The 27,335-nt window shown below is 39.2% G+C and overlaps 1 protein-coding gene across 12 annotated transcripts in view; it reads left to right on the forward strand.

Annotated features, from left to right (window-relative positions):
* The window catches only part of epb41l3b (erythrocyte membrane protein band 4.1-like 3b), a 70,261-nt gene that overhangs the window by 19,089 nt on the left and 23,837 nt on the right, over positions 1-27,335 (forward strand). For 8 of the 12 annotated variants that reach the window (XM_074651945.1, XM_074651956.1, XM_074651949.1 and 5 more), the window contains exons 2-10: positions 6,803-6,975; positions 11,337-11,480; positions 20,685-20,789; positions 21,049-21,091; positions 21,206-21,281; positions 21,534-21,752; positions 23,534-23,621; positions 25,733-25,777; positions 26,380-26,532. In XM_074651945.1, the coding sequence (XP_074508046.1) occupies positions 6,814-6,975; positions 11,337-11,480; positions 20,685-20,789; positions 21,049-21,091; positions 21,206-21,281; positions 21,534-21,752; positions 23,534-23,621; positions 25,733-25,777; positions 26,380-26,532 (1,035 nt within the window). In that variant the 5' untranslated portion in view covers positions 6,803-6,813. The remainder of the gene's footprint in view (positions 1-6,802; positions 6,976-11,336; positions 11,481-20,684; positions 20,790-21,048; positions 21,092-21,205; positions 21,282-21,533; positions 21,753-23,533; positions 23,622-25,732; positions 25,778-26,379; positions 26,533-27,335) is intronic. The other 4 variants (XM_074651946.1, XM_074651951.1, XM_074651953.1 and 1 more) reach the window with 2 other exon arrangements.

The following is a 27,335-nucleotide window of genomic DNA, read 5'->3' on the forward strand; positions in this document are numbered from 1 at the left end:
AGCCTCTGAAACAGCTACTAAATTAAGAAATAAAATGTGCAAAAACACATTTCTTTCAGCTGTTTTCATGGACGCCTCAGAAAATAACCTCCATCAATTTAGCAATGGATGATATGAATGGCTTATACACTCAGTTGCCAGTTTATTAGGCACAGGTAGCTAAAACTAATGCAGTTTAATACAACATTAAATCCTACCTTCATTAAGATTATAATGTTCAGTTTTTGTTCAAGCAGTTTTAGAGAGGTGGTGATTCAATTTATTGATCATTTTGGAGGCTGTCGTTTGTGGTGCATTGTGTTGTACTGACGTGTGTTTCTATTATTGTGTCCACCCCATTCATATCAATGAGGACGGGATGCAATACAGTTTAACAACACCAAAAATTACAGCCTCCAAAATGACCATACACTTGAATCACCGCCTCTCTAAAACATTTTTTTCACCAAAAATTGAACATTATAACCCTCATGAATTGCTGCATTAGTTTTAGCTAGGTGTACCTAATAAACTGGCAACTAAGTGTATATACAAAATGTGTCTTTATCCCAACTATTTTAATGATAACAAAAAACAATGTCCCAAAGCATCAGTCTTTAAATGTTTTGCTGAGTCAATGGCGTCACACGTTTAAAATTCTGTAGCTTGTTATGAAGTTTTATAGAGGGTTGTGTTAATAGGTTGATCGTGTTTGTTGGCTCAATAAATTAAATATTAGCTTTACACTGTGTGCTGCACCAGAGCTGGATAATATTCTGGCTGAACCCACTGAGGTAGAAAACAGATCTGGGTTGTTTATGTTCCTTGAATTGTTACGGTCAGGGCTAAATTGCGACGCTGTGAGATGTTATCGAGAAACATGTTGTACATGTCTTATGCCAAAATTAACCTTGTGATCATTTATATCATTTTCTTGTAGCTTGTCAGCTAGATCAGTCACTTGTTTCATTGGGAGTCTCACTAGAGAATTAGACTAACAATGAGTTCTTTGTGTTGCTTGTTACACCAGTTTAGGTTGACTGACAATCAGGTAAAGACATGTTGACTGTTTCATACTGTTGCCACCTCCTCTGCTGTCCAACCCAGTTCAATCTTAGCCCTGTCCATTCCAGTCTTTCTGGTTTTAACTCTCATCTCGTGCACTGATTTGTTTAAGCTGAACAGCCAATAGGAATGATATCTTTCCCCGTTGGACGCTCACCAATGGCCCCAAACTGTCCGACAGATGATCGTCCGCTTGGTGTGTCAGGGCCTTTAGACCCAGCACTGCCGCTGGCCACCAGCCCGCTGTCCGGCTCATTTTCTGTAACCAGTGTAGCTTTAAAGCATGTGGAATTAGCAAGCTAACTAAGTAGTGTGGATGAAGCATTAAGTTGTTTATCATTTAATTCAGTATTAAGCTATTAATTAATTACTCATATACTCTGGCTCTCTATGCTTCATAACGTTACTACTCCACTGCTTTTTTTTTCCGTCTGAGTTGTTACTGCATAACCTCACATCAGTAAGTCCTTGACTTGCCATATGTCTATGTTTACTTTATATAGAAGTCAGCCAGCTACAACGGTCGCAACGGCAGCGGTATGCATAGAAATGGCCGCCACTCTGACCATCCTGCTACGTTGATTTGAATGTGAATGTCCGTTCTATTCCTCTTCTATTTCTATGGCATTAACAAACATTGAAACAGGAAATACGAAGGGGCATTTTATTCAAAGTCTCTTTCAAAAGTATTACTAAGTTTATCTGTTATTGTGACACTTTGTGACTGTGACTATTGAGACTTCTCACCAGTAGTTTCCATTAATAGTGGCACTCTATGCATGCAGAGGGCTAATGTTGCATCTATTATAAGTCACGGCAGATTCAGTATTCACTGAATGCCTCAAATCCAATATAAATCTTAAACGACAATAAATATTTGAAATGGACACAGTGTGCCTACACTAGAACATCACGTTCATGATAAGACATCAATATGTTTGTTGTTTTGAAGTCAGGATAGTTGAAAGCACTTTGAGGATCTGCAGCCCCCTCAGCAGAGGTGTCTCACTTGAGTGGCCAGACCAGCTACATGGTATCCTGTTACAGTAGTTGGGTTTGTGTGACAGCTGTCAGCCCTGAAGCCATGTAGAGGGGTCGCATCATATACTACAGGCCAGCTCGGATGGGATGGGCCTGGACGTGTCAAAAAACGCCAACCATTCGCCTCTGTGTAACCTCCATAAGCCCCCAGGGGGGTTATGGGTGTGGGGGCAGGGGTGACAGGGATGGGCCCAGCTGTGGTGTACTCCAGCTAATGGCACTCAGCACAGATGGCAATCCCATCTCTCATCCTCCCGCGCGTGTGTGAGTCCATGTGCTCAGGCCACTCTCCAACCGTATGTATTACAATCACAAATGGACCTTTAAAATGGAAGTTTGCATGCATGAGGCAGCAGCACAGCATTCAGTGTCAGTGATCAATTATGTAATGTAGCTACATATACTGATAAACCTCTGATTAGCTTTTAGCATGGACTTGAATATCCACTGCGATGGGTTGTCTCAGCAGTCTGTCTGAATGTGATTTGATTTCTTGTTAAATTGGTTTTATTTAATGGCACACAGCGGGTTTGATTAACTGTGGGTTCCTTTGATTTATATTGGAGAGAAGAAATGGGCGTCTAGTATTAATGATGCAATTGTTCTTCTGAGAGAACAGAAAGTTTGTTTCTGGAGGAAGACAACTAGATAGATGGGTTCTCCTTGTCCCTCCTTAGAGGTCGCATCACTGAGAATATCAGATTTTATCTACAAGTACAACTGATAAAAGCGTCTGCTTTCCATCAGGTGACAGTTGAGTGAAAAGCTGAGATTAATGTGGTAATCTGAGAGATAAATTTGATGACATCTTTGACACTAAAGTGGTCATGGTTGTAGTGTTGTTTTGCATTTTCTGTAGCCAAGGTTTGAGTTTGATAAAGTAGAAAGTAGCGGCGAGCACGGCTCCAAATCTTGAACAGTATCGGGTGCCCAGTTGTAGTAAGAACGGACGAAACAAATCACCGGCACTCACATGTAAAGGGTATTTCTTAGTTTATTCAGCAATGATGACTTATTGCTGAAACGTGTTGTACTTTTTATCCAAAATAAACTAAGAAAGGTTTGAGTTGGGGCATCACGATATGAGGACAGTATACGATATGCGATAACGTTGTTGAATATCGCGATAACGATATGACTTGCAAAACATAAACAGATATTAAAGTGTACTCAGTTCTGCCATTCTGCTGCTTTCAGTATACTGATAAAATTTAATTCAAAAAATTAAAGTAAATTATTTCCAACATTCTTTTTTTTAACAAATTGAACATTGAACTGAACACAAAAGGCAATAATAATAATAATAAAAAGTGATAATGAAATTTTAAAGTGCAGTTTTCTACTGATACTCTCTTGCAACTAACTCAAAAATACCTAAGTGCAATATCGCAGTCTTTTGCCATCGCGAAAGTTGACATCGCAATGACGATTAAAAAAGAGTATACTGTATTGTGCAGCCCTAGTTTGATTTTCTCAGTCGTCTTTCTTTTGTCTTTCCAGTCATGGTGGCTGACTGAGTTCCTCTTTTTATTAGATCCTTAGATTTACTGATTACTCTCCTCACTGTTTTTTATTAGCAAAGAGCAATGGAAAACATAGAGGTAGCAGCTTCTTATTTTTAGGTTGTAGATTGTGAACATTCATTAGGTTAATTTGCGTTTCTGCCGTGTCAGCCAACAAAATGGGATTAGACATCTTTGAGTCGTGGTTATTTTAGCCTGCTGTTACTTGCAAATGTTTAAGGTAAACCCTATAAGTGATTTGATAAGTGGATTCAATACTGGATTTGAATCCATCCCTACTTCCTGTTTGCCTGAGGATTTTTGCTGTTAAAAACTTACCAAACACCAGCTGTTTCTGACAGCAAATGTAAAAGCATTCATGACCTGAGAGGTTGAATCTATTACACAAGATTATTCAGCAATAGAGCAGCACAGCATGTGTTATTTGAAAGTGTGACAGATGAGTACATTTAAAAGACTTTGTCTTTAGCTGAATTTTATAGTCAACATGATGAAGCTACATTGGTACAATCTTCAGCCACTCCTGTATACTAGCAGTAATCCAGGACACTAAATGAGTTGTGAATACAGCGTTCTGAATGCATAATGTATGTGCCAGTCCATGGTGAGGGCCACACACAAGGCTACTGTGTGGGCTGTTGTGTGGCCCTGTGAAGAGTGCCTGTCACCAGTGACTGAACGTATTCTTCCTCCATTTCTATGGTGCTAAGATGCTCCTTTCCTCCCCTCCTACCATAGTTCCTGTTTCATATGGGGGTTACGAGAAGCAAAGGTTAGCTGTGCAGCCATCAACTGTCAGCTGATTACTGAGCCACTCCTCAACTCAGCCACACATGACACAACAAAGTAGCAGAGCGGTTTTGAAATGTTGAATTTGCCTTAGTGGCCTTTTATCATTAGTTATCCTCACTTGGATCTTGTGACTTCCTCACTTCCTTCACATTTCCGCTACTCGGACCTCTAATCTAGATTTTAAAGAGTTTGAAGAGCGTGTTGCGTTCAGTGACCCTTGATGCTCCTGACTTCTATAAAAGCGAGGGTAGAAATAACATTTCCAAGTCCAGATTTACCGCTGTTTTGAGTCAACATCGTTGCGATCCAACAACTCTTTGTTTCCGAAGTGTTTTTTGTTCCTTGGCAAAGCTTGATTTGGCTTTATATTGTAATTCCATAGGCATTCAAACCCACTGCTCATTAGCGAGGATGAATTACCCTTTGGCGTTCACAAAACAAAATTCCCTACTTGAATAGTGTATCATTCTGCATTATAAGCGGTAATACCAAATGATATTGAATCAAGATGTTGTTTTCGTTTGTGGAGTCTACACGCTAATAATCACACCTATGGCGCTCTATCGGAGACAACAAAACTTTCAGTTCAGCTCTATCTTTAAGACTGTCTGTGTAAGATGAACAAAACAACACTGAGGCATGATGAGGGCATGGACTCCAGCTGTTAATAAATCAAGTTATGTGCCTGCCAGTGCTCTTCACAGCAGGACACGTGGAGTTAGGCATGTGGGCCGAATTTAGTCCCTCAAAAAACTTCAAGAATGTTTGAAGACTGAGAGGTTTCTTATTACAAATTGTAAAATACCTTGACCCCCAAAAGCGAATTCTGGCTTGTGGCGTTTCAAAAACAATCAATATCTAGTGGTTTCGTTTTGCTTTGTTTTTAGAGCCACAGTTAGTCCCCATTGTAATTGTTGCAGTTTTCCATTCAACATGTTTTGGGGATCACCTCAGCACACAGCGTTGCTTTTGTTGATCCAGAGGCTGCTGTCCCCGGCTGGAAGTCGGAGATCCTCCCCTGAATCCTCCCACCCCGGAGTAAACACGGCCCTATAAATAGAGCTCAGGGAGAAGCAGGCCAACAACAGAATGACAGGCATCCATACTACAAACCCCAGTATGCTGCTGTCCCGCACACACGCCCTCCAAACCCCACATCCCAATGTCAAAGCCTGTGGGTACGGCTAGCACAGGGGCCCCCAGTGAGATCCGTCCTATCTGTCATCTTCGTTTGGCAAAACTGACCATTAGATGTTTCCTCTCTTTACCCAGTTTTAGGCCCTTGGGACGGCATCTGTCGCTGGTATGCTGCTATTCACAGAGGGAGAAGGTCATGCTATGAAAGACGTGTACTAGTGCCGTTCAGATACTTTGGATGGTTGTTTGCAGGGCTTCTTCTTGTCTCCAGTGGCGGCTGCGTAGGATTGTTTCTGACTCGTGTGATTCAAACATTTCCAATAACTCCAGATCGTTGTAAAGTCAAAAGTCAACATTTATTGAAAAAAGATAGATGTATTTATTTCCAAAATTCACCTCATATTTTTATCTAACGCAATCCATATTTGATGGCGTTTAGCCTTTCAAAAACAACATTTTCACCGCGGTCAAAATATGTTTGCTGTGCTGGTTGCCACACACAAAGGGAGGCACGAACTGATGAGTTATATTCATTAAAGAAAGTTGATGAAATAAAAAAAACTCTTTTAATTTCCGATGAATCAAATTATTCAAATTGAGGATATTGTTTGAGGATTTTTCATTTTTTTATGGTGAAGACTTCATTAAATATGACGACAGACATTCAAAGCCTCATTCAAAAACCTCAATATGACATTTGGTACAGCACTAACTAAAATGCTGAATATTCTCTGGTTGCAGCTTCTCCAATGTCAAGATGTGCTGCTTTTCTCTGTTTAATACCATCGTAAACTGAATATCTTTTTAGGTTTGGACAAAACAAGACGTAAGCTTATATTGGGGAAAATTGTGACATACAGTACATGTTTTCTGACATTTTACAGACCAAATGACTAACAGAGAAAATCAATAATGAAAATAATCTTTCGATGCAGCCCTCTGGCGTGTTTTGAGCTGGTTTATGCGAGAAAACATAGAGTATATTGTAGAAATTGTGGATCAGGGCACCAGCAGTCTAAGCACTTTACATTATCAGCTGCTGACACTCCTGAGATTGTTGAACAGGACTTGAGTGCACTGAAGCCACTTACACTAATTTCACTTTTATTCTGCTGTCAAACAATATCCACATCTCTGCATTTGCATCAGAGAGAGGAGCTTATCATTACATTACACAGGACTGAAAAGCGACAGTAGATCAATTCATAACCAGTCAGCTGACTCATCTAGTTTTCCCTTTTACCCTCCTCTTTCCCCCTCTACAGCGTGATTTACCATGACAACTGAACCAGGCGCCGACTCGGAGGCCAAGCAGCCGCAGGAGAACAAGGAGACGGAGAAGGGGAAAGCCAAAGCAGCCGAACCCACCTCGCCTCAGAACCAGCCGGAGCAGCTTCCCGCCGCCGCTGGACACAGCACCCCGGCCAGGAAAGAACAGGTCAGCCTCTACATAACCACAGTCAGAATTGAGCCTACAAAAGGAGGATTCAGCCAGTTGTCAGTGCAGCTTGAATTCAGTGAAAATCATTCACCTTTAAACGTACTTTTCTTCTTGAAAGTTTTCTTGTTGTTAAAAAACAAAAAACTTAAACTGTAATTTAATTACGGGTGTTTTCTATGGTGTAAACACCGTAAATATCCCTTTTAGATTAGCTTGAGTTTGAGAAAACATACACAGCATTCATCCCACTCCTGAATGAATTGTGTCTTTGTGTGAAAAATGGAAATGAACAAAATAAATACTGACGACATGACCTCAGTGTTTTCAACGGTGTTTACGGCCCTGCACCAGATGCATCTGTTGACAAGTGAACTTTCAGTCAGTACTCTGTGCTTTTATTTTGGAAAATTGGGTGAAACACAGATTGAAAAACCCAAGACAAAGTGTGGATGTTGTTATTCCCAGTCAGCTGATTCACTTAACACAGCTGTGGGAAGAATGAGTAAATGGAGCTACTGAAGTAAAACCTCATGGCTTTCAGTGGTTCATGGTTTGAGATCTCCAGTTTAGGGCAATGAAATAAACACAGATAACTAGGGCTGCATTATGACAATTTATTATCAACTATTTTGATAATTGATTAATCGTTAAAGTAATTTATGAAGAAAAAAATGCTAAATATTAGCTCATTCCAGCTTCTCAAAATATGAAGATTTGCTGCTTTTGTTTGTTATATATCGTTGCAAACTGAGTAGCTTTGGGTTTTCGAGTTTTCCAGATCAGTGTCTTTTAAAACCATGTCATGAACACGAGTGTAGCTTGCAGCCTGTCCATTTTATGTCTGAGACATCCCAAGTAGCCACTGATGTTATCTGAACACTAAGTGCTCGGTCCAAACATCCTTCTGGGCTCACAATCTCATCACTCTACAGATTGAATTTCCAGTGCTTCCAAACTACAAGGAGGCTGTCTCAGACTTGAGGCAGATTCCTGCTTATTCCCTAAACTGGGCGCTAGTGGTCTTATCTGAGAATTTAGAAGAAGATCAACACTGGATTAAGTTAAAACTTTTGGATTTCTGCCATTTACAAGCCATTATTAAGGAGTGAAAAGTCACCCTAGCCAGATGTGGATAGGCAGAAGAAAAAAGCAGAGTTGGTTCTGAGATATTTTGCCTTCTTGTGATCTGCCACGTGTTTGAGCATGTAAATACAATTTGAGCACGCTCAGCCTCAAAGCCCCACTGACCTAGCAGTTTGGCTTTTATCACCATGTGGAAAAATTGAAGTATGGGAATGTTTGATGTGTTTGATGAGGAGAAGAAATAGAGCATGAGTTGTGAATCATAATGGGCCGTAATGAGAGAGCAGCAGAAGCAGGGTGAGGTGACAGATTCATTATGTCCTGGGCTGAGCAATGTAGCAAAACATCCTCACAAAATTTTAATGAAAAAACTAATGTACACATTACATGCATGACTTGGGCTGGCCGACATGATGATACATACCCTTGAGATTAAAGAAATTTGTGAACATCATATATTTTGCCAACTGTGTATACTGAGGTACCTATCTTGATTAATGGCTCTGGTTGTATCCAGCCACCATCTCCTTAGGATAATACTATAGGATATTATTATTAGAGATGCAACGATTGATCGGCTGATTTTAAGCTTGATCGGCCGCTTGATCAGTCTCAGATATAGCCAATTCGGTGGCGGTCAAATTTCTCATGAGCCACACGTCACGTCACATGCACAGTGGCTCAGACAGCAACGGACTATTGTCACAGCCACACACACACACACACACACACACACACACACACACACACACACATTGTGTTGCCAACTTGGCGAATTTCTTGTTAGATTTAGTGACTTTTCAGACCCTCTTAGCAACTTTATTTCTAAAAAGTGACAACAAATTTAGCGACTTATTCAGACCATCAGGGAAAAAGTGGGAAATATATTATACTGTAATTAATTCCCATGCATTCTGCTTGTGACCGGCTCTTCTGTTAACAGTGCGGGCTGTTGAATTATTTTATTTACAAAAAACTTTGCTCGATTTATTTCCAGAAAATGTACTTTATCACGATGCATGTTGATGTTGTGTTATATAATAACTCATATCATGTATCTATATTGCCCACTCTATAGCTCACACTAGATGGATCACATTTCTCCTTGATTCACATTTGTTATGTAGTTTACAAAAACAAAAGCAAGAGTTAAGAATCTACAGCCGTGCTGTACTTAGGCACAGTGGTGCTTTAAGCTAAATGTTAACGTCAGCATGCTAACATGATCACAATGACCATTCTAACATGTGGATGTTTAGCAGGTATAATGTTTACTATGTTCGCCATTAGTTTAGCTAGGGATGTCACGGTGAGGACATTTTCCCAACGGTTAAAAAACTTTTGACAACACCGGTGTTACCGATTACACCGGACATTTTACAAGAAAAGGTGATACTCAATATATGTAGAGAGCTCACTTTGATCTTCAGCTTTGGATGGCTGTATGTCTGGCCTCTCTAGACCAGCTTTCACTGCGGGGTGGGTCGCTCCGCTGTGCACACCAGCTGTGACGCTCCGTCCTCCGCATGGCTTCATACCAAAAGTTTTCAGATTGACTCATTAAAGTTATGGTTCCCTATTAGTATTAAATCCGAAGTATTGCCAAATAGGTGTTTTTCGCTTTGACACCAAATCTCTGTCATCAACTTGTCTGTCAACTTTCTCTCATCTCGTGTGTGTGAAATCTAACTCCTGCTACTCTGTGATGAGACTCCAGACTGACACTTTCAGATTATAATTGTAGCATCCATTGTCTGATTATGTATTGATAACAAATAAGAGTTTTTTATTTGATGAACGTGGGGGCTGATGCACGAAAATGAAGTAAATGGGTTTTATTTCTATATAAAAAAAGCCAAACAACGGGTGGGGGCGGTGGGTAAGTAATGTAATTGGTGTATGCCCAAATACTGTGTAACACTGATAACACTGACTACTGTGGTAAGCAAGTTTAGTGTATAATAGCATGCTAAAATTTGCTCCTCAGCACTAAACACAAAGTAGAGCTGAGGCTGATGGTAATGTCATTAGCATTGCAGGCATTTGATCATATAGACAAATAGAAATGTTGACCTGATCATGGCACTAGATGACAGGTCAGGGGATCAAAGTTATTACAATTCAGTCGGTATCAAAGTTGTGGACTGACAGTCCCGTCACTATGTCACTAGCATGGCTAAAACGAATTTCAAAAATGTATCATTTACTTCCTTGCATCGCTTTAAGTGTTACCTATTGCGTGGATCCATACCAGTATCCCTTCAACGTTTAATGTATCTCCATTAAACAGCCCTCATGGTGTCACACAGAGGATGATGGATGATGCTCTGCCATTGTCGGAGCTGTGTGAATTGAGCTGAGGGAAATCACAACACTCTGACACACTGTCAGTGTTTCCTGTGAGACACACACTCAGGCTGATATATTTCTCTGCTCCTGCCGGGCTGCACATATAAAAAATAAAATAAAAATCACAGTAATAAAACTGCAAACCGAGGCCACTTCATACTGTATCTGTGGCGCTTATTTCTATCAGTCACAAATGCATCCGTAAAGGTTTGAATACATCCTTCTTTGGTAATTCTTGTAAATCCTAACTAAATCAAATCTATAATTATACACTCACTTTAATCCTCATGTTCTGTAACGTTGATTTGTATGGTTAAGCTCTACATCTGAAGGGGTCTACATGAGCTATATTAGATAGGTACGATGTGATGGAAATAGCCTGAAGAACAAGATAAGACATTTTCAATATATATAAATGAAAAGGGGCATTAAATCCACTTTTGTGTGAGTAAGAATGAAAATTGTCTGGAAGCCAAGGGCCTCTTTTCCAGCATAAAGTCAGTCAGGAAGGGCTTTGTTTTCAGCGAACTGGAAAATTGGATTTTCTCTGTTTAAGGCAAAATGGCAGTACACCTCTAGCTCTCCTCAGTGGCACCCGATTACATTCACTGTATATTTAGGCTTTGGACATGTGACAGAACTAGTGGTTTTGTCAAAGACGACTACATTAAGTACTCAACATTTAGGGTAGTTAGGTGAGGAGAAGGTGAGCAGGAGGTCTTTTACATTTGTGGTCTGTGAACACTTTCAAACCAATATCAGAACGCCATTCATAAAATGAAATAAATGCATAGACGTCTCGCTGCTTTACTTTGTTTAACAAAGACAATGGAGAAAAGCCCAGTGCAAGAAACAGGTGGAAATTGTAATTATACATGAGAATAAATTATTCAACTGTGAAGTGACACTTGTTTTCTTCTTCTCAGGAGCAGCAGGAGGGGGACCAGGTATCCCACAGGTCGTCCACCAGTCGTCTGTCCAGGTCTCCTTTGAAAGGAGTGAAGAAGGTGAAGATGATGGAGTGTAAAGTCACCATGCTCGACGGCTCCGACTTCACACTCAACGTGGAGGTGAGAGGAAGCGGGGAAACTTATTGTGTGAGGGTGCTTAAAGGGGAAAGAGAAGTAGTAGTTTCAGTCTAAACTGATATATAAGCAATTTTCACTTTAGATAGTGGTTTGAAATTGAACTGTCGCTGTTGTAACACTTGGCCTTTTGAATTGCCTTCCAGCAATCAGCAATGTAGCAGCACTAATGATATTTGCATCAGTCTATAACGACTATAATTAGACAGAGATTGACTTGTCTTTAATGTGGGTTTTTTCATAAATTTTTTTTAGAGCTAGTATTCTTCCATTAACCACAGGGTTGGTTGTTTGATCCCCAGCTCCTCTTGTGCACATATAGCGTCCTTGAGCAAGTGCTGTCCATTTAACAGGGACCATAATGATAAATGTAAGCCATGTAATGCAAATGTGCACTTTTAGTAGTAGAACAGGGTTTGGGCTGCACAATTAATTGAATATTAATCGTGATCACGATTTTGGCATCCCACAATTAAATGAACACGATCAAATGCGATATTGTTGTTTACACGTGCACCCTACAGCTGCAGCCTGTGAAAAACTTACCTGAATGTTGCGGCTGCAGTCCAGAGTAGAAGAGTGATATACTGTATATTACTCATTTAAACAGAGCGGAAACGGGCAAAACAAAAATGCACTGAATTCAGGTGAAGAACCTTATTTTAAGTATTATTTTGATGCAACAATCTGTTAATTAACAGGAATGCAGCACAACGTGGTAGTGAGCACAACTATTTATTTGAATCTGAAAGTGCAATAAAGATATTTAATCCCTAAAATCAATGGATAATCGTGATAAATTGTCATGCAGCCCTAAACAAGGTTCATGGAAAAGTTATATTCATTTTGATAAACAAACAACACATGGCACCATTTAAGCCTGGATTTCAAACCATTACAATTATGGTTGACAAACCACCTCAACTTTGATTACTGCATTAATATGTAAAAACAAAAGTGTGTCCCAGAGAGACATTGTCAAAAGGAGCTGAGTAGCCAACACCGTTCGCCTTCTGCTGCACCCTTGATTTCCTCTGTGTATCAGTCTTATGATACTTAGCTTGTTGTATTAAAATAGAATAAAACTGTGCTATTTTGACAGCCCTTCTTAGGAGTAGGGATTTAATGGATTTCACTGCACATTTACATTGTGTCAAATTGCTTTGTGGGATTTGTCTTCCCTCCGAAGCTTCTCTATGTAGTCCTGAGAGGAAAAAATTATTCATATAACGGTTCTTAAATGTTTAGTTCTTACTTCAAAGCTCCACAGCCATCCAGAAATAAACCCTATGAGGAAAGGAGAGCCAACAATCAGTGGAAAAACACATGTCTTTGTGTTGTAAATGTGAAGCTCGCAACACCGCCACCACGGCAGTGTGGCTTTTATCATAATGTGGAAAAATTAAATATGGAAATGGGATGTGTTGTGGAGAGAAGAAACAGAGCATGAGTTGGTTGTTAATCATAATGGGTTAGAATGAGAGAGGTGGGCGAGGTGTAGGACGGATGGATTCATTAATTTTGGCGCTGGCCAATGCAGCAAAAGAGTGATATCAAAAATTAAATGTTTTAAATTTAATTGACTTTATCACTAGAGAGTGGCAGCCAGGATAAAGGTGTGGTTTTGGTGGATTTCACTGCACATTTGTATTTGTATTGTGTCAAATTGCTTTGTACGGCTAGTTTGTTTTCCCAAAGCAGTACTTTGTAGCCTTGAGTGGAACAATTACTCTGATTATCTATAGTCTTAAGTATCCATGGCTTTCATGCAAGTCAAGACAAATGTATTTTTGTTGTGAACGTGAGTGTCAGAGCTCCTCAACATAATAGCTGCTTTCTGCTTTCAAACAGTCATTCTTTCTCTTAGAGCATTATGAATTCAGGAATAAATCTAAATAGTGAACTTATTTGACATTTCACTTTTACATATTTTCCTCCTTCATAATAGAAAGTTGAGCCTTTTTTTCTCAAAGTTATAAGACTCAACTTTGTACATTCCCAGCATGTGTGCAGGCTAAACAGGGAGTAGCAGACCCTCCTCCTCCTCCTCCTCCTCCTCAAATCCCCTTTGAGCAGATTCCTCCCCACCAGGGGTTTGGATAGAGGGATTAGCTGGTGGTGGTGAGGTGAGGGGTTCAGACCGTGAAATGGGAGCATTTGTTGGAGGGAATCAGTGTCATTGACTCTGTGTGTTGTTGGCATGATTACTTGGTGTCCCACTGTGGCCATGGAAGGATTCTTAAGGACAAGGACCTGGAAATGGGGGTCAGTCTGGACAGAGGCAGAAAGGGGTTTCTACAGTGTTGTTAATTTAAATGTATTTGTTCAGGGAGCTACACTCATGCTCTAAAGGAAGTGAAATAGCTGCATATTGAGATTCAAACAAAATAATAGGAATTTCCATGTACATATAATATGTTTAACGGCATTATCCTTGATCTGAATGTAAAGTAAAAGAAGAACAATTCAAATCACTGGACTGAAACCTGCTTTAACTCCTAAGTTAATTAACAGGTATTTTAAGCCTTTGAACTCTGCAATAGAAATGGTCTGCCGGTGCCTACATTGGTATTTTTTGCCAATTGCGATGTCAATTCTAAGAGTATCTTCAAATGCCTAAAATCTGTACAACCTAAGCTAAAGTTGTATGTAGGTCAACAAGCCAGTATAATAGATAAACTTATTGAAATTGTGTCATAAATTAAAAAAGAAAACAAAAATCTGATGTTTTTTCATAAACTTGTACTAAATACACACAAAACATTGATCCAAAAGATTTCTAACTGTAGAAACATGAACAAAATATTTCTTAACGCTCCATAAGTTATTTGATCTATGCACATTTTTTTTTTTTTTTTATGAGCAAATCGAGTGTAAAGGTGCTTTAAGAGTTTTGTTACTTTCCACACATGACATAATTACGTAATCACAAGCGCCCAACGTGATGACGCGAAAGACCGAGAGCCTTAGATTTCTGAATACTGAATGCTCTAGCTGTTATGGTTTTTATTTTACATTGATTTAAACAGGATCATGCAAACAACGATCTCCCGCGTTTAAAGGGGCACTCCGTGAATTTAGTACTGTACTTTTCATAAAGTTGGGGGATTTGTTAGAGACAGTTACAAAAAATTAAAAAACGATTGATACAGCAAAAGCTTTAAGTCCCTAATGAGGGTCAAGCGCCAAAAACTCTGGATCCTACTTTAAGTAAAATTGGTTGATGGGCCCCTTTTATGCGGTAACAACAGACAGCAACTAAATCTGAGTTAATAGTGTTCACTCAAGCCTGTATTATCAATCATGATCAGTTGAAAAACTTTTTCATCTAGGAGTTAGATTCTTCAATTAACTAAGTTAATATACTTTAAATTATTCTCAACAGAATATCAATAATTGGCCTCTGCAGACGTGGAGTGTAAACTACATTATATTACACACACTGCTGTTGAGCTTTTACTGTATCCACAACTATCTTCCTAATTATCATTTAATCTATTGGGACCCCTCGAAAGCGACATGATACATCCCAAAGGGTTTATCCTTATGTAATAATGACTTTAACTAATTGGACTAATCTCTAGTAATGTGCCACTCTTACAAAAACACACTGAAGAAATGTAAACATCACTATTTACAGTGTGTATTTGTGTCTAATGGTGTAAGTGTAGAGTATTGAATCACAGCGTTCCATCTGTTTACTATCCTGTAATCTCCGGTCCTGCCCCCCCCCCCCCTGCCAGGACGACCTGGCACAAGTCTCACCCTGCCTCACTTTGTCCCAACACTGACACCCGTTACATGAGGCATACTTAGCTGACCTTGGATTAGAGTGCATTAGAGGAGATGTGAGCCAAGGGAACAAGTAGAGAAAGAAAGAATGATTGAGTTTCCCAAAAGTGTTTCCTCTGAAAAAACATCTGCCATGAAGCAGGGTGTACATGAAGCTCCCAATCTCTTCATTCATCTCATGTTAAAAGACTTAATCTACAGAAAATGAATGGACAACAATCATTTTTAAGTCATTAATGAAGCAAAAATTACAAGATTCATATCCACTAGTTCCAGCAGCTTCCTAAGTATGATGATTAATCTCATTTTTATCATTTTAAATTGAATACTTTTTGATTTTGATCGGACAAAACTAGCCATCTGCAGTCATAACCTTGGGCAATGGGAAATTTTGATTAGCTTTTTTTTTTACTATTATCTGACATTTTATATATTAAATGGTTATTAATCGAAAATTACTAAGTTAGAGTAGTAGTGTACACATTAGGGGTGTACCGAATAGTTTGAAGCTTCACTTGTAATGTTGACATTTGAATGCTGCATAGCTTTTTTTTCTTGTCTATTCATTGTCTTTAAACACGGTATTTCTGCACCGTTGCAGATAATAATGATAGAATATTATTAGTATTATATTATTTGAATTAGATTCCAGTGCGTAGGATTGTTTCCGTCTCGTGTGATCCAAACATTTCTAATAACTCCAGAGCGTTGTAAAGTCCAAAAGTCAACCTTTATTGAAAAATAATAGAAAGTAATAATAATAGAACAAAAAATAATAATAATAATAATAATAGAAAATAATTTCCAAAAGTCACAGTATGTTTTTATCTAACAAAATATTCTGCTTCAATCCATATTTGTTGGTGTTTAGCCTTTCAAAAACAACATTTTCACTGCAGTCAAAAAAACAGTTTGCTCTGTGGCTTGCACCTGTATTAACGGGGTGGTCTAGCAGCAATCTAACAGCACCATAAATTACATTAATATAACCACAATAACAAAAAATCTCAGTTTTTTTACCATTTTTTAAGGATCATGACTTAATAAAATATGATGACAGACATTCAAAGTCTCATTTGAAAACCTGAATAGAAGCTTTGAATGTACTTTTTTTTTTTTAAAAAGCATTCACCCTAGTCCACATCCACAAAACCTCAGTGTGATCGGTGCTGGATGCAAAAAAATCTTTAAATTGTAATCCAAAGAGTTCCTGCATGCTGTAATCACAGCTCCTCTTAATTTCATTTGTACGTTTCGACTAACCACAGGTTTTCCTCGGGCAATGTCTATTTATATTAGTGCTTTTTATTTTCCCTTCAACGAGGATATGTTGACACATATAATGTGATTAGGTGATTATGATGTTAGTGGTTATTTTGCTATATATATATATATATATCCCTCATTTCCTTCCCGTGGGAGGACATGTAGTTGGTTGAAACGTAACTAATAAAATTAAAGGGAGCTGTGATTCCAGTGTGCAGGCACTCCTTTAGATTGTAGTATAATAGAAGAATAATTACTAGGGCTGCCCCCTTTTAGTCGACTAATTGGTCGTTTTGGTCTTAGTGGACTAATATTCCTTTTGTTGATTAATCATTTTTTATGCTTTTTCATGCTGAATGACTTATTTCCAAGAAACTTATGAGCACATCTCTGGTAAACACAAGATTTAAAGTGGTACTTTTGTGTAATTCTTTGTTGAGAAACTCTTTACAGATCTATCGATTAAATCAACTAATCGTGATTGTTAGTCGACTGAGAATTTCTTTGGTCGAGGACAGCTCTAATAATTACAGTATAGAAGAAGTGAAAGGACACTTGAGCAAGCCTCTGTGCTATGAGTTACGCAGCACTGACTGAATAGCAGTCTTTTTTCAGATGGTCGTGACTGACTTGAATCAGGCACCTTTTTATAAGGAGCAGTTATACAAAATCAAGCTGTGCTAGTTGATGCAGTGGTGATGCAGTAGGCATGAGTCACACCTGGATGATGCTGGTAGTAGGACAATACCTGCAATCACAGTAACGATGTCTCTCTGTATATTTTATACAGTGGTCACACTAACACCCTGACTGAAAAGGTTTCTTTTTTTTAACAAACAGATGGCTAATTAGCTGCTTGCGTACCATAGGAGTTGTCATAGCAACCAATAAGGCACAATCACGACGAGTCAGAGTGCTAAAAATCCACAGTTGTGTGAAAGTGTCCTAACAGCTGAGGGTGAAACACAGCAGACGTAACATAGGTCAGCTTATGGTGTCTGACACAGTGATACAATTGAGGTCAGAGTCCTCTTCCTCCTCCTCCCAATCCCATTTGAAAAACGGTCCAGAATGTCAAGATTTGACATTTTTATCCCCCTGACCTTGTAGTTTTCCAGCTCAACTCTATTTCAATTTCCTGTGGGAAAGAAAATGTCTGCACTAATCGTTTCCTATTATTTTCTGTGACACAGAACTGCTGAACCTCCTCCACTTCACTTCAGAGGGTGTTATGTCTCAGCGGAGGGGGATACAAGTCCCACGCCTCACTGTGTTGTTGTTATAAATCAGACGGATATTTTTGAAAATCCCTCTAGTTTACATTAGATGCACGTCTTTATCCTTCCTCTAAAGAGCGTGGCTATGCATGCTAAATGTTGTCTTTTAATTAGAGCTGCAACAATTAGTCGATGGGCAACAAATTAATCTGCAACGATTTTGATAGTCGCTACAGTATTTCTTTATGCAAAATGACACACATTTTCTGGTTGCAGCTTCTCCAATGTGAGGATTTGCTGTTTTTTCGTCTTTTATATGATTGCATACTGAATATCTTTGGTTTTTTGACTGTTGGTCGGACAAACAAGACATCTGATGAAGTCAACAAGGAAAATGTGAAGGGCATTTTTCACTATTCACTTGTAATTGGTGGACAGTTTATTGGATAATGAAAATAATTGTTAGTCATAGCCCAACTTGTAAAGCATTCACAAGCTCTAGCTCAAAGTTCAGTTCACACAGATTAAAATGAACTAGTTCACGTTCATGTCTTCCGTTTTCTTTAACTGGTCGGATGCTATGGCGTTTAATTAGTCTCAAAACCCGTGCACATAAAACCCAGATGCGTGCACGTGACACAAGCTCACAGAACAGTATTCGTGAGCAGAAAAGCATCCTTTCTGCTCAGCATGCACCAATGAGGTCCTGCGAGCACGGGGCTGTGACGAGTGCGAGGTCGGCCCTTCCTACGCGCTCGCAACTGCTCAACAATCGCTCGTCAAGTTGACTTTTGAGACTTGAGATTGCACTAGCCATGCTGGGTGCAGAGATGAGCACGCTCTTTTAGCACGTTCATGCACAACACTGGATGCAATTTCCAGTTTATATAATCAATGTGAGTCTCCAAACCCACTGCAGCTACAGCTGTTGTTTGCTCTCTAAATTCAATCTTGAAATCGATCATTGAAGATGGATGTTTCTTTTCTAATTTGAGATCAAATTTCCATCCAATTTCCTTCTGATCTGATTCTCCCAAACAACTCCGGGAAATAAACCAGATATACCAGAATATAAACCGGACCAGTCGGCCGCATCTGCTGCACTCCTAACATATCTGCTGTTTATCATAGTCCGCCTTGTTAGACAGCTATGTGACTAAACAGATCACAACCTTTGTGTGTGTGCGTGTGAGCGTGTGTGTAGAGATTCTGTCAGTAAAGCCTAGTGTTGCGTTGAGAAGTCACAGCAAGGCAGCAATAGTCTGACACGACTCTGCTAATTCCCTCAGAGATGTTCTGCTGGGATTAACTCTCTGCCACCAGCAGCTTTATGGCTCTGCTAAAAATCACGCACAGACACTCCAGAGTTCTCATCATAAAAAGGACAAGTGTATGTGTCAAGTGATGAAAGGGTGTAGGTGGATGCTGGTATAAATGTACCACATGTGTCAAACAGGCCAGATATGTGTGTTTATTTCCATCTGGACCCTGGTGTCACAGGCTACATGTGAATGTGACAGATGCATGGGTGTGCTGCTAGAATAAGCCGTGGCAGTGGTTTTCAATAAATCCAGACGTGAGGAGGTGGTTTCGGCTCTGTGCAGGAAGGAGGCGGCTGTGTTGTGGCAACTCGGGCCTTAAAATATCTCATGTGAGCTGGACAAATGAATCTGTGAAGTCCAGCTGCCTCCAGCGGGGGAGACGACGGAGCTCCAGCTGCTCACATCCGGCACTCAGCTAGAGACGTGCAATCGATTGGTGTAAAGCATTGCTGATGTTCACCTTGAGCTCAGGAATTTGAAGGTGTATTTATACTACCGTGCTTTTTATAGAGGGAATTGATCCACAGTGGCCCGGTTGATCAAACGGTTAACCCATGCAGGGAAGGCTCTGTGATGCAGTAGGGTGATGTGCTGCATCATATTGTTGTTTTTGTAGTTGGAATTTTTTATTTAATGTTGCTGTTTTGTGAAAACGAGTTTTTAGTGATTGTATGTGGTAGAGTAAGGAGAAAAAATAAGTTACAGCACCAGGTTACAGTTTGCAGGGCCTGATGTTCAAAAAGAAAGGAGTCGTGTAGAGACCAGTTTACAATTCTGGTTTACAGTTTGCATACAGGGCAATATCTGCCTATGTCTTCTTTTGTTGACAGAGAGTAATATTGTACTGTTCAATGCAGCTTTTTTATCATCTGAAGTGCTGTACTTCTTTTTAAACATGGCCCCTGTCCTTACAAAATCTCTTTTGTTTTAACCAGTTCTTTCTCTCAAAACAGGGTCCTCAGTGGTCCTTACAAATATCAATTAGATGGTAATCAATGATAAATAAAGAAAAACAAAAAAGTTGGTTATATTAATCGTCCGCTCCGGACAGATGTGATTAAAATAAGCAGTTTCCACTGAATTTTTTTTCAATTATCTCAAGATAATTAATCCAATGGTGTCATTAAATAACACAGCCTGAGATTGTTACATTTTCTATGCAGTTATGTTTTCTTTCTTTATTTTATTTTGTGTATTTTAGTGTTTTAGTTTGTTCTATTGTCACATTGTTGTTGTTGCTGTTGCTGTTGCTTTGTGTTGATAATTGTTGAATAATATGATTCATCACAACACAACAGTCATATTGTATTCACAAATATGACCGCCCATAACATTCTTTCTTCAATCTCATGCAATCCAGTTCAAAGTTGTTAGGATGTAACAATCCTTGATCTCATAGTAGCAGTAGATGTTTCTGGAAAACTCTTTTCTCATGCAAAATAACATCTTGATTCTGTTTTGGTGGTATAATCCTTTTAAAATGATACTCTTGTTCATAAAAGGCTGTGTAAAAGGGTGTGAAAATGCATAAGACTTCCAGTGTATCCTGTGTTGAATATGTTTGTTTCTTGTTGTGTTTTGTTTTCTCACAGAAACGATCCAAAGGCCAAGTGCTCTTTGATAAAATATGTGACCACCTCAATCTACTGGAGAGGGACTACTTTGGCATCACACACAGAGATGTAGAGAATCAGACGGTAAAGAAACTATAATATGCTAATTATCAGTTTTTGTGAAGTTAACTTTTACAATAAAAATTGTATGTTAATAGCAAGGTTATGGAAGAGTCAAATATGCTGAATGACATTGAATAACATGAAAACTTTTCCATCTATTAAAGTGTGCACGAGAAAGTAATTTAAAAGAAACTTTGGTTTCGGAAAGAAACTTTGGTTCTTAGTAATTTGCTCATAACTTTGTGATGATGAATGTTTTTTGTCTGGTTGTCTGTTGCAGAATTGGCTGGACCCTTCCAAGGAGCTAAAGAAGCAGATCAGGAGTAAGTCTTGTAATCTAATAAAGCCACTCATGTGTTTTGCCCTGAACGGCCAAACGAGGTGTTTGCAATTGTAAAATGCTGCTTTGATAATTTAATGTTCTTTCTGCGTCTCAGCCGGTCCCTGGAGCTTTGCTTTCAACGTCAAGTTTTACCCTCCAGACCCCGCCCAGCTGACTGAGGATATCACAAGGTGAGTAAGCAGCTCATTTAGAATGATTATGTGATCGCTGGCAGACTTCTTTAATGTTTCAAAATGTATCGCTGTTCATCAATCCTTGTCATAAGTGGACTTTGAGTTCATTTTTTATTGATTTGGAAGCTAAAGATGTATTGTGATAAGGAAAATATAACAGATTATTGCAGGCAAAGAAAATCCAGACATTGGATTTGATAACAATAACAAAAAAAACGTTTTGTTTTCTGTCTCTTCTTCCTCTCTCAGGTACTACTTGTGTCTGCAGCTGAGAGATGACGTGGTTTCAGGCCGTCTGCCCTGCTCCTTTGCCACCCACACGGTGCTGGGCTCCTACACAGTGCAGTCTGAACTGGGAGACTACGACCCCGAGGAACTAGGCAGCGACTACATCAGCGAGCTGCGCTTCGCACCCAACCAAACCAAAGAGCTGGAGGAGAAGGTCATGGAACTCCACAAGACCTACAAGTTAGTCTCAGCATCATTTCGTAAACTCTTTTTACTGTGCTTGAACTGTCCAGCACAACTTTTGATACAGTTCAGTTACACACAGGGTCGCCTCTGAGAAAACAATGAATAATAGACAGTATTCATTTGTAAAGGTTACTGGTGTGAGAAAGACAATAATAGAAGACGATTCAGATGAGCATATCAACATTTGTGTCAACTCTGAGTTTTTATCATCTGGATTTTTGTGGTTGGACAGAAACGGTCAATTCCAACTGAATGTAATTTTAGAAGCGTTTTTGACGTCCGTCAGTCGCGCGTCTCACAGAACAGATACACTTCTAAATCAATCTGCAACTCTTTTGATAATTGATTAATCGGTTTGAGTAATTTTGTAAGAAAAAATAGTAAAAATTCTCTGATTCCAGCTTCTTAAATTTGAAAATGTTCTGGTTTCTTTATTCCTCCTTGACAGTAAACTGAATATCTTGAGTTGTGGACAAAACAAGACGTTTGAGGACGTCATCTCTTGGGCTTTGGGAAAGACTGATTGACATTTTATAGGCCAAACAACTAATCGTTTAATCAAGAAAATAATCGTTGGTTGCAGCCCTAATCGAACCATCATAATACACAATTATGTCATCTAAATTGATAATAACAAACACATGCTAACTCAAATTTCTCAGAAAATCTGATCATTATCAAGATATGAAATGCCCTGTATCGGGATAGAAGATTTTGGCCATATTGCCCAGCCCTTTGACAAATTGTAGATTGGGAGAAAGTATGAAAAACATGATGTTTGAATTCAGAAAAAAGAAAAGATTGATTTTTTCCCCGCACGTAACAACCTTCAGCTGCCAGAAATTCTGCCCACAGGCAGTAAATACAGTTAAGTGGGTTCCTCTCATTGTAAACCAAATCACAGAAATGATCAAAAACATTTTTTTTAAAACGTATTTTTTATTGCAACCATTATTGCAACACCAACAAATCACAGACAATACAACAGATTGCCAATTACATTTTGCTTATATTCCATTACATCATTTCACCAAGCTAACCCTCAACCCCCATCCCCATCTCACTCAACTCCTCTCGCCACCCCTCTTTAGTACAAACTCACAAACTCAAACTATCATCAGATTTTGATTTGAATGTTATTAAACTCTGGTGTACAAACACACCTGTAAAAGGAGATGTGAAACAACCCAACCTGTTTTAAGGATGATGGAAAATGTTGACATCACATAAGACCTTGTTGCTCATAATGTGAAGCTGATTGGGAAAATATGTAGTGTCTTTAAGAATCCGACTAACTTCGAGCCAGTCAGTCAACCTGAGTGAATATTTACAGCCTGGAATAATAATGTGTTCAGAAAGGCAGCATGTCTCCACACAGTGGTTTTATGTTTTCCTATAAATGGATCTCGCTGGCTGTCCTTTGTCTGAGCCCTTCATTCTCCCTGTATTACAATGATTCGTGTGTAATTTGATGCAGACCAACTGGATGGAGCGAGGCAATGAGAGTGCAAGGATAAGGGTCTCTCTAAAGACCCATCTATGCTAAAAATGGATGCACTCATGTTACTCTGTTGTGCTTCAGTTAAAAGCATCAATAAAGACATTTTCCAAAAGCTTTTATGCAATAAAACTGAATTATCCTCTTTTTAGATCTTATTGGACTCTACCTCTTTAAGTGTTGCATATTCACATTGGTCAGAAAGCATTAAAACTCTCTTAGCTATATGCTTGTTCTTGTCTGACCTTGTCTGACCTGATCTGTTATGTCCTATCAGGGGGATGACACCAGCCGAAGCAGAGATACACTTCCTGGAAAATGCCAAGAAGCTGTCCATGTACGGCGTGGACCTCCACCACGCTAAGGTAACAAGTCACTACAAACTTTATTGTCTCTCACAAGTCAAACTAAATATCTACTAATGAATTAAGATTTGGAGACGGCTCATCACATCAGTAGATGACAAGTTTCTGATATCTACTTTGTTCAAATCCTACATTTTTCCACTGAAGTTGTTACTTGCTTTCAAAAGTAAACATGGGAAATGATTAAATAATTTGTAAAAAAAAATCCACTACAAATGTCCCTGATGTCTCAAAGATGCATTAAGAAATATGCAATGAAATATTTAATATACATTCTTGTATTCTCTTTAAAGGCATAGTTCAACATTTGGGGAATTTCGCATTCTTGCCGAGAGTTAGATGAGAAGATTGATACTAATGTAATGTATGTACGCGACATATGAAGCTATAGTCAGAAGTCAGTAAGCTTTGCTTAGCATAAAGACTGGAAACAGGGAGAGACAGCTAGCTCTGGCTCTGTTGGAAAGGTAACAAAATCTACCTACTAACACCTCTAAAGCTTCCTAATTAACACGTTATATATTGTTTGTTTAATTTGTACAAAACCGAAGTGCAAAAAACAATAAATTGTGTTTTTTTGCTGCGCTTTAGAGGTGTTACTGTCAGATTTTTCACCTTTGGACACAGACAGGCAAGGTTTGAATTTTCAATTAGTTTTTATTTTATTTTATTTACGACTTTTCGATTTCATTGAGTTTAACTTCAGTCTTTCAGAAAGGTTTAATTTTAGTTTGTATTTATTTATTTTTTGTTTGTACTGCTAGTAGTTAGTTTAGTTAGTGTTTGTTTTTGTTATGGCCAGCTATAATGTCTCAGAAGTAGCTACATATACATACAAAACACATGGTTGGAGAACTGTGTAGGAATGGCCATAATGTTTAAAATGTAATGTTTAATCTTTGCACTACTTTAGTGTCCGATGTGAAACAATTGCGGCATAGCGCCGTCTCCTGGAAGGTCAAGTCTGTTCAATTTCTGTGGTTCAATGTCACGAGAGTTGACTGATATTTTATGCGGTCTCCTTTTTCTGTAGTGATATATTATTATTATAGCTAAAAAAATAAAAATTTAATTAATTTACGTTCATTTTTATTTTATTTTCATTTGTTTTTTAACCAGGTAATATCATTTCAGTTTAGTTTTAGTCTTTCTTTAAGGATTTAGTTTCTATTTAGTTTCAGTTTACTAATAATATTGTTCACATTGTTATTTTTGTTTTAGCTATAATAATCACACTGCCATTGATATTTCCCCTTTTTCCTCGTCTTTATTTTAAGCTAACCAGCTGCTGGCTGTAGCTTCACATTTACAGTACAGACATGAGAGTGGTATCGTTCTCTCAATTTCACTCTTGGCAAGGAGGCGAATGAGCTTACTGTATTTCCCAAAATGTTGAACTATTCCTTTAAGTAGTACACTGAGTCAGTTTACTAGAATGTCACTCGCGACTTCGGTAATGGTCGGTGTTTCCAAGATGCATTAAGAAGTATGCAAGGGATATGTTAAATATTAATGTCTGTATTCTTTTTATGCAAGATGAGACTAACACATTCCACTCAGTGACGCTTGCCTCCACAACACCGCTGCTTCAAAAACATGCCGGCTGCCACAGTAATGCCTCAGTTTAACATGCCACTGCTGTTTCGCTGATTGACTGACATTATGTCACTGATGCCTCTGTGGATTTTGGGGGGGCTGAGGGGTGGTGGGGTGGTGGGGTCTGGAGCCCAGCTTGATTTTGTAATCTGCCGGACAGATGGGATCAAACGCGTCATCAGAACACAGGCAGTAAAGAAAGAGCTGGATTACAACTGCAGGGCTGCGGCCATCATAAAAGAAAATCACAGTCATCAGTCTTGATATGAATCAGTTATCAAAAGTGCTTTGAAAGTCAAAATGGGTGTAGATGTGTGAGCGATGGAGAGGATATTGCCTTCACAGATTTTAGATCAGAACAGAGGAGATCACAGAGATGAGGAAGCGGCCTTGATCAAACTGACATCATTGCTCGCTGCTGGATATGTGAGTCAGTTTTGATACACGAGAAAAATATGTACATATCAGACGAGCATCCCTCTTTTGTCTTCTCTCCTCTCTCATTAAATGCAAAGTTGGTAGGGAGTCTCTATGAATGCTTGGCTCCAGCTGAGGGAGAGGTAAGAGGCTGCATCTCATGTGCTTTCCTGCGTGTGTGTGTGTGTGTGTGTGGTTTCTACTTGTGCATGGGGACGTACAAAGTAGTCATTTCAACATCCCACTAGGACTGATTGTTCCTGCTTTTGGACCAGCGCTTCCCTCTCAGAACGTCATCATTGGTTTCACATGCTCACCTCATGCTTTGTGCAGTGAAGAGCATCATTTTGTGCTTCATCCACCATTTCCCAAGACTTCACTGTTGCTTTCAGTGCCCCCATGAGTCTTTATTCCACATCACCACAGCCTGCATAGAGAAGATAAGAGTACCATATGCCTGATTTCACTCTCCATCTGCCTGCTTTACCCTGTTATTATCACAAACTTTACCCTGCTGTGCACTAGACCTCCTTTATATCCTGTAGAGTTTATGGACGTTTACGCTGTGCAGAACACAAAAAGAAGCGCTTCTTCTTTGAGATTGTCAGGGATCCTGTGTTACCAAAGAAGTGACACATTGTGAAGGAAATTCATTTAACTAATGTTTTATTTTTTGCTGTTTTTTGCCATTTCTTTGTGTGTGTGTGTGTGTGTGTGTGTGTGTGTGTGTGTGTCTTGTTCCCAGGACTCTGAGGGTGTGGAGATCATGCTGGGAGTTTGTTCAAGTGGCCTGCTCATCTACAGAGACAGGTTGCGGATCAACCGGTTCGCTTGGCCCAAAATCCTCAAGATCTCTTACAAGAGGAACAACTTCTACATCAAGATCCGGCCCGGCGAGGTGAGAACAATAACAGTGCATGTATTATAGGGATGTCCAGAGCTGGGGGATAATCAAGGCATTTATTTGATCGGTAGCTGCTGTAGAGCCTGATCCACCTCTGATTCTTTGTTTGGTGTAACCCGTTGTGCTCTTGGTACAGCAAGCTGTCAAATTAGCTTCTATATCAACAGCTTTTTACAGGATGCACCAAACCTCTAAAGTGCTGCTGAAGTTCAGAACGTTCTGTCCTGTTCCTATCTGAAGTTTCCTGACCCATCTAATAATATTGTTCACAGCTTATTTTTGTTTTAGCTATAATAACCACACTGCCATTGCTATTTCCACTTTTTTCTCGTCTTTATTTTAAGCTGACCAGCTGCTGGCTGTAGCTTCACATTTACAGTACAGACATGAGAGTGGTATTGTTCTCTCAATTTCACTCTTGGCAAGGAGGCGAATGAGCTTATTTCCCAAAATGTTGAACTATTCCTTTAAGTAGTCCACACTGACATCCCTCGCTTTACTGATATTTATATAAAGGAAATACTGCATGATCTTATATAAACTGGGAAGCTCCGGCCATGACCGCTCCGTCCTTCTCATGGCTTCATACCAAAAGTTTACAGATTTCCTGATTAACGTTATGGTTCCCTAATAGCATTTAAATCTGAAATATTGCCAAATAATTTGCTTTTCCCTTTGACACCAATTCCTCCGCCATCGTCTTGTCTGCCAACTCTCTCTCGTCCCGTGATAAGCTGCTACTTTGTGCTGAGAGTCCGTATGGAGCAGACACTTTCACTTTCAGTTTTTAATTGTAG

This window comes from Sebastes fasciatus, chromosome 11, assembly GCF_043250625.1.
Source record: "Sebastes fasciatus isolate fSebFas1 chromosome 11, fSebFas1.pri, whole genome shotgun sequence".
Classification (NCBI taxonomy): domain Eukaryota; kingdom Metazoa; phylum Chordata; class Actinopteri; order Perciformes; family Sebastidae; genus Sebastes; species Sebastes fasciatus.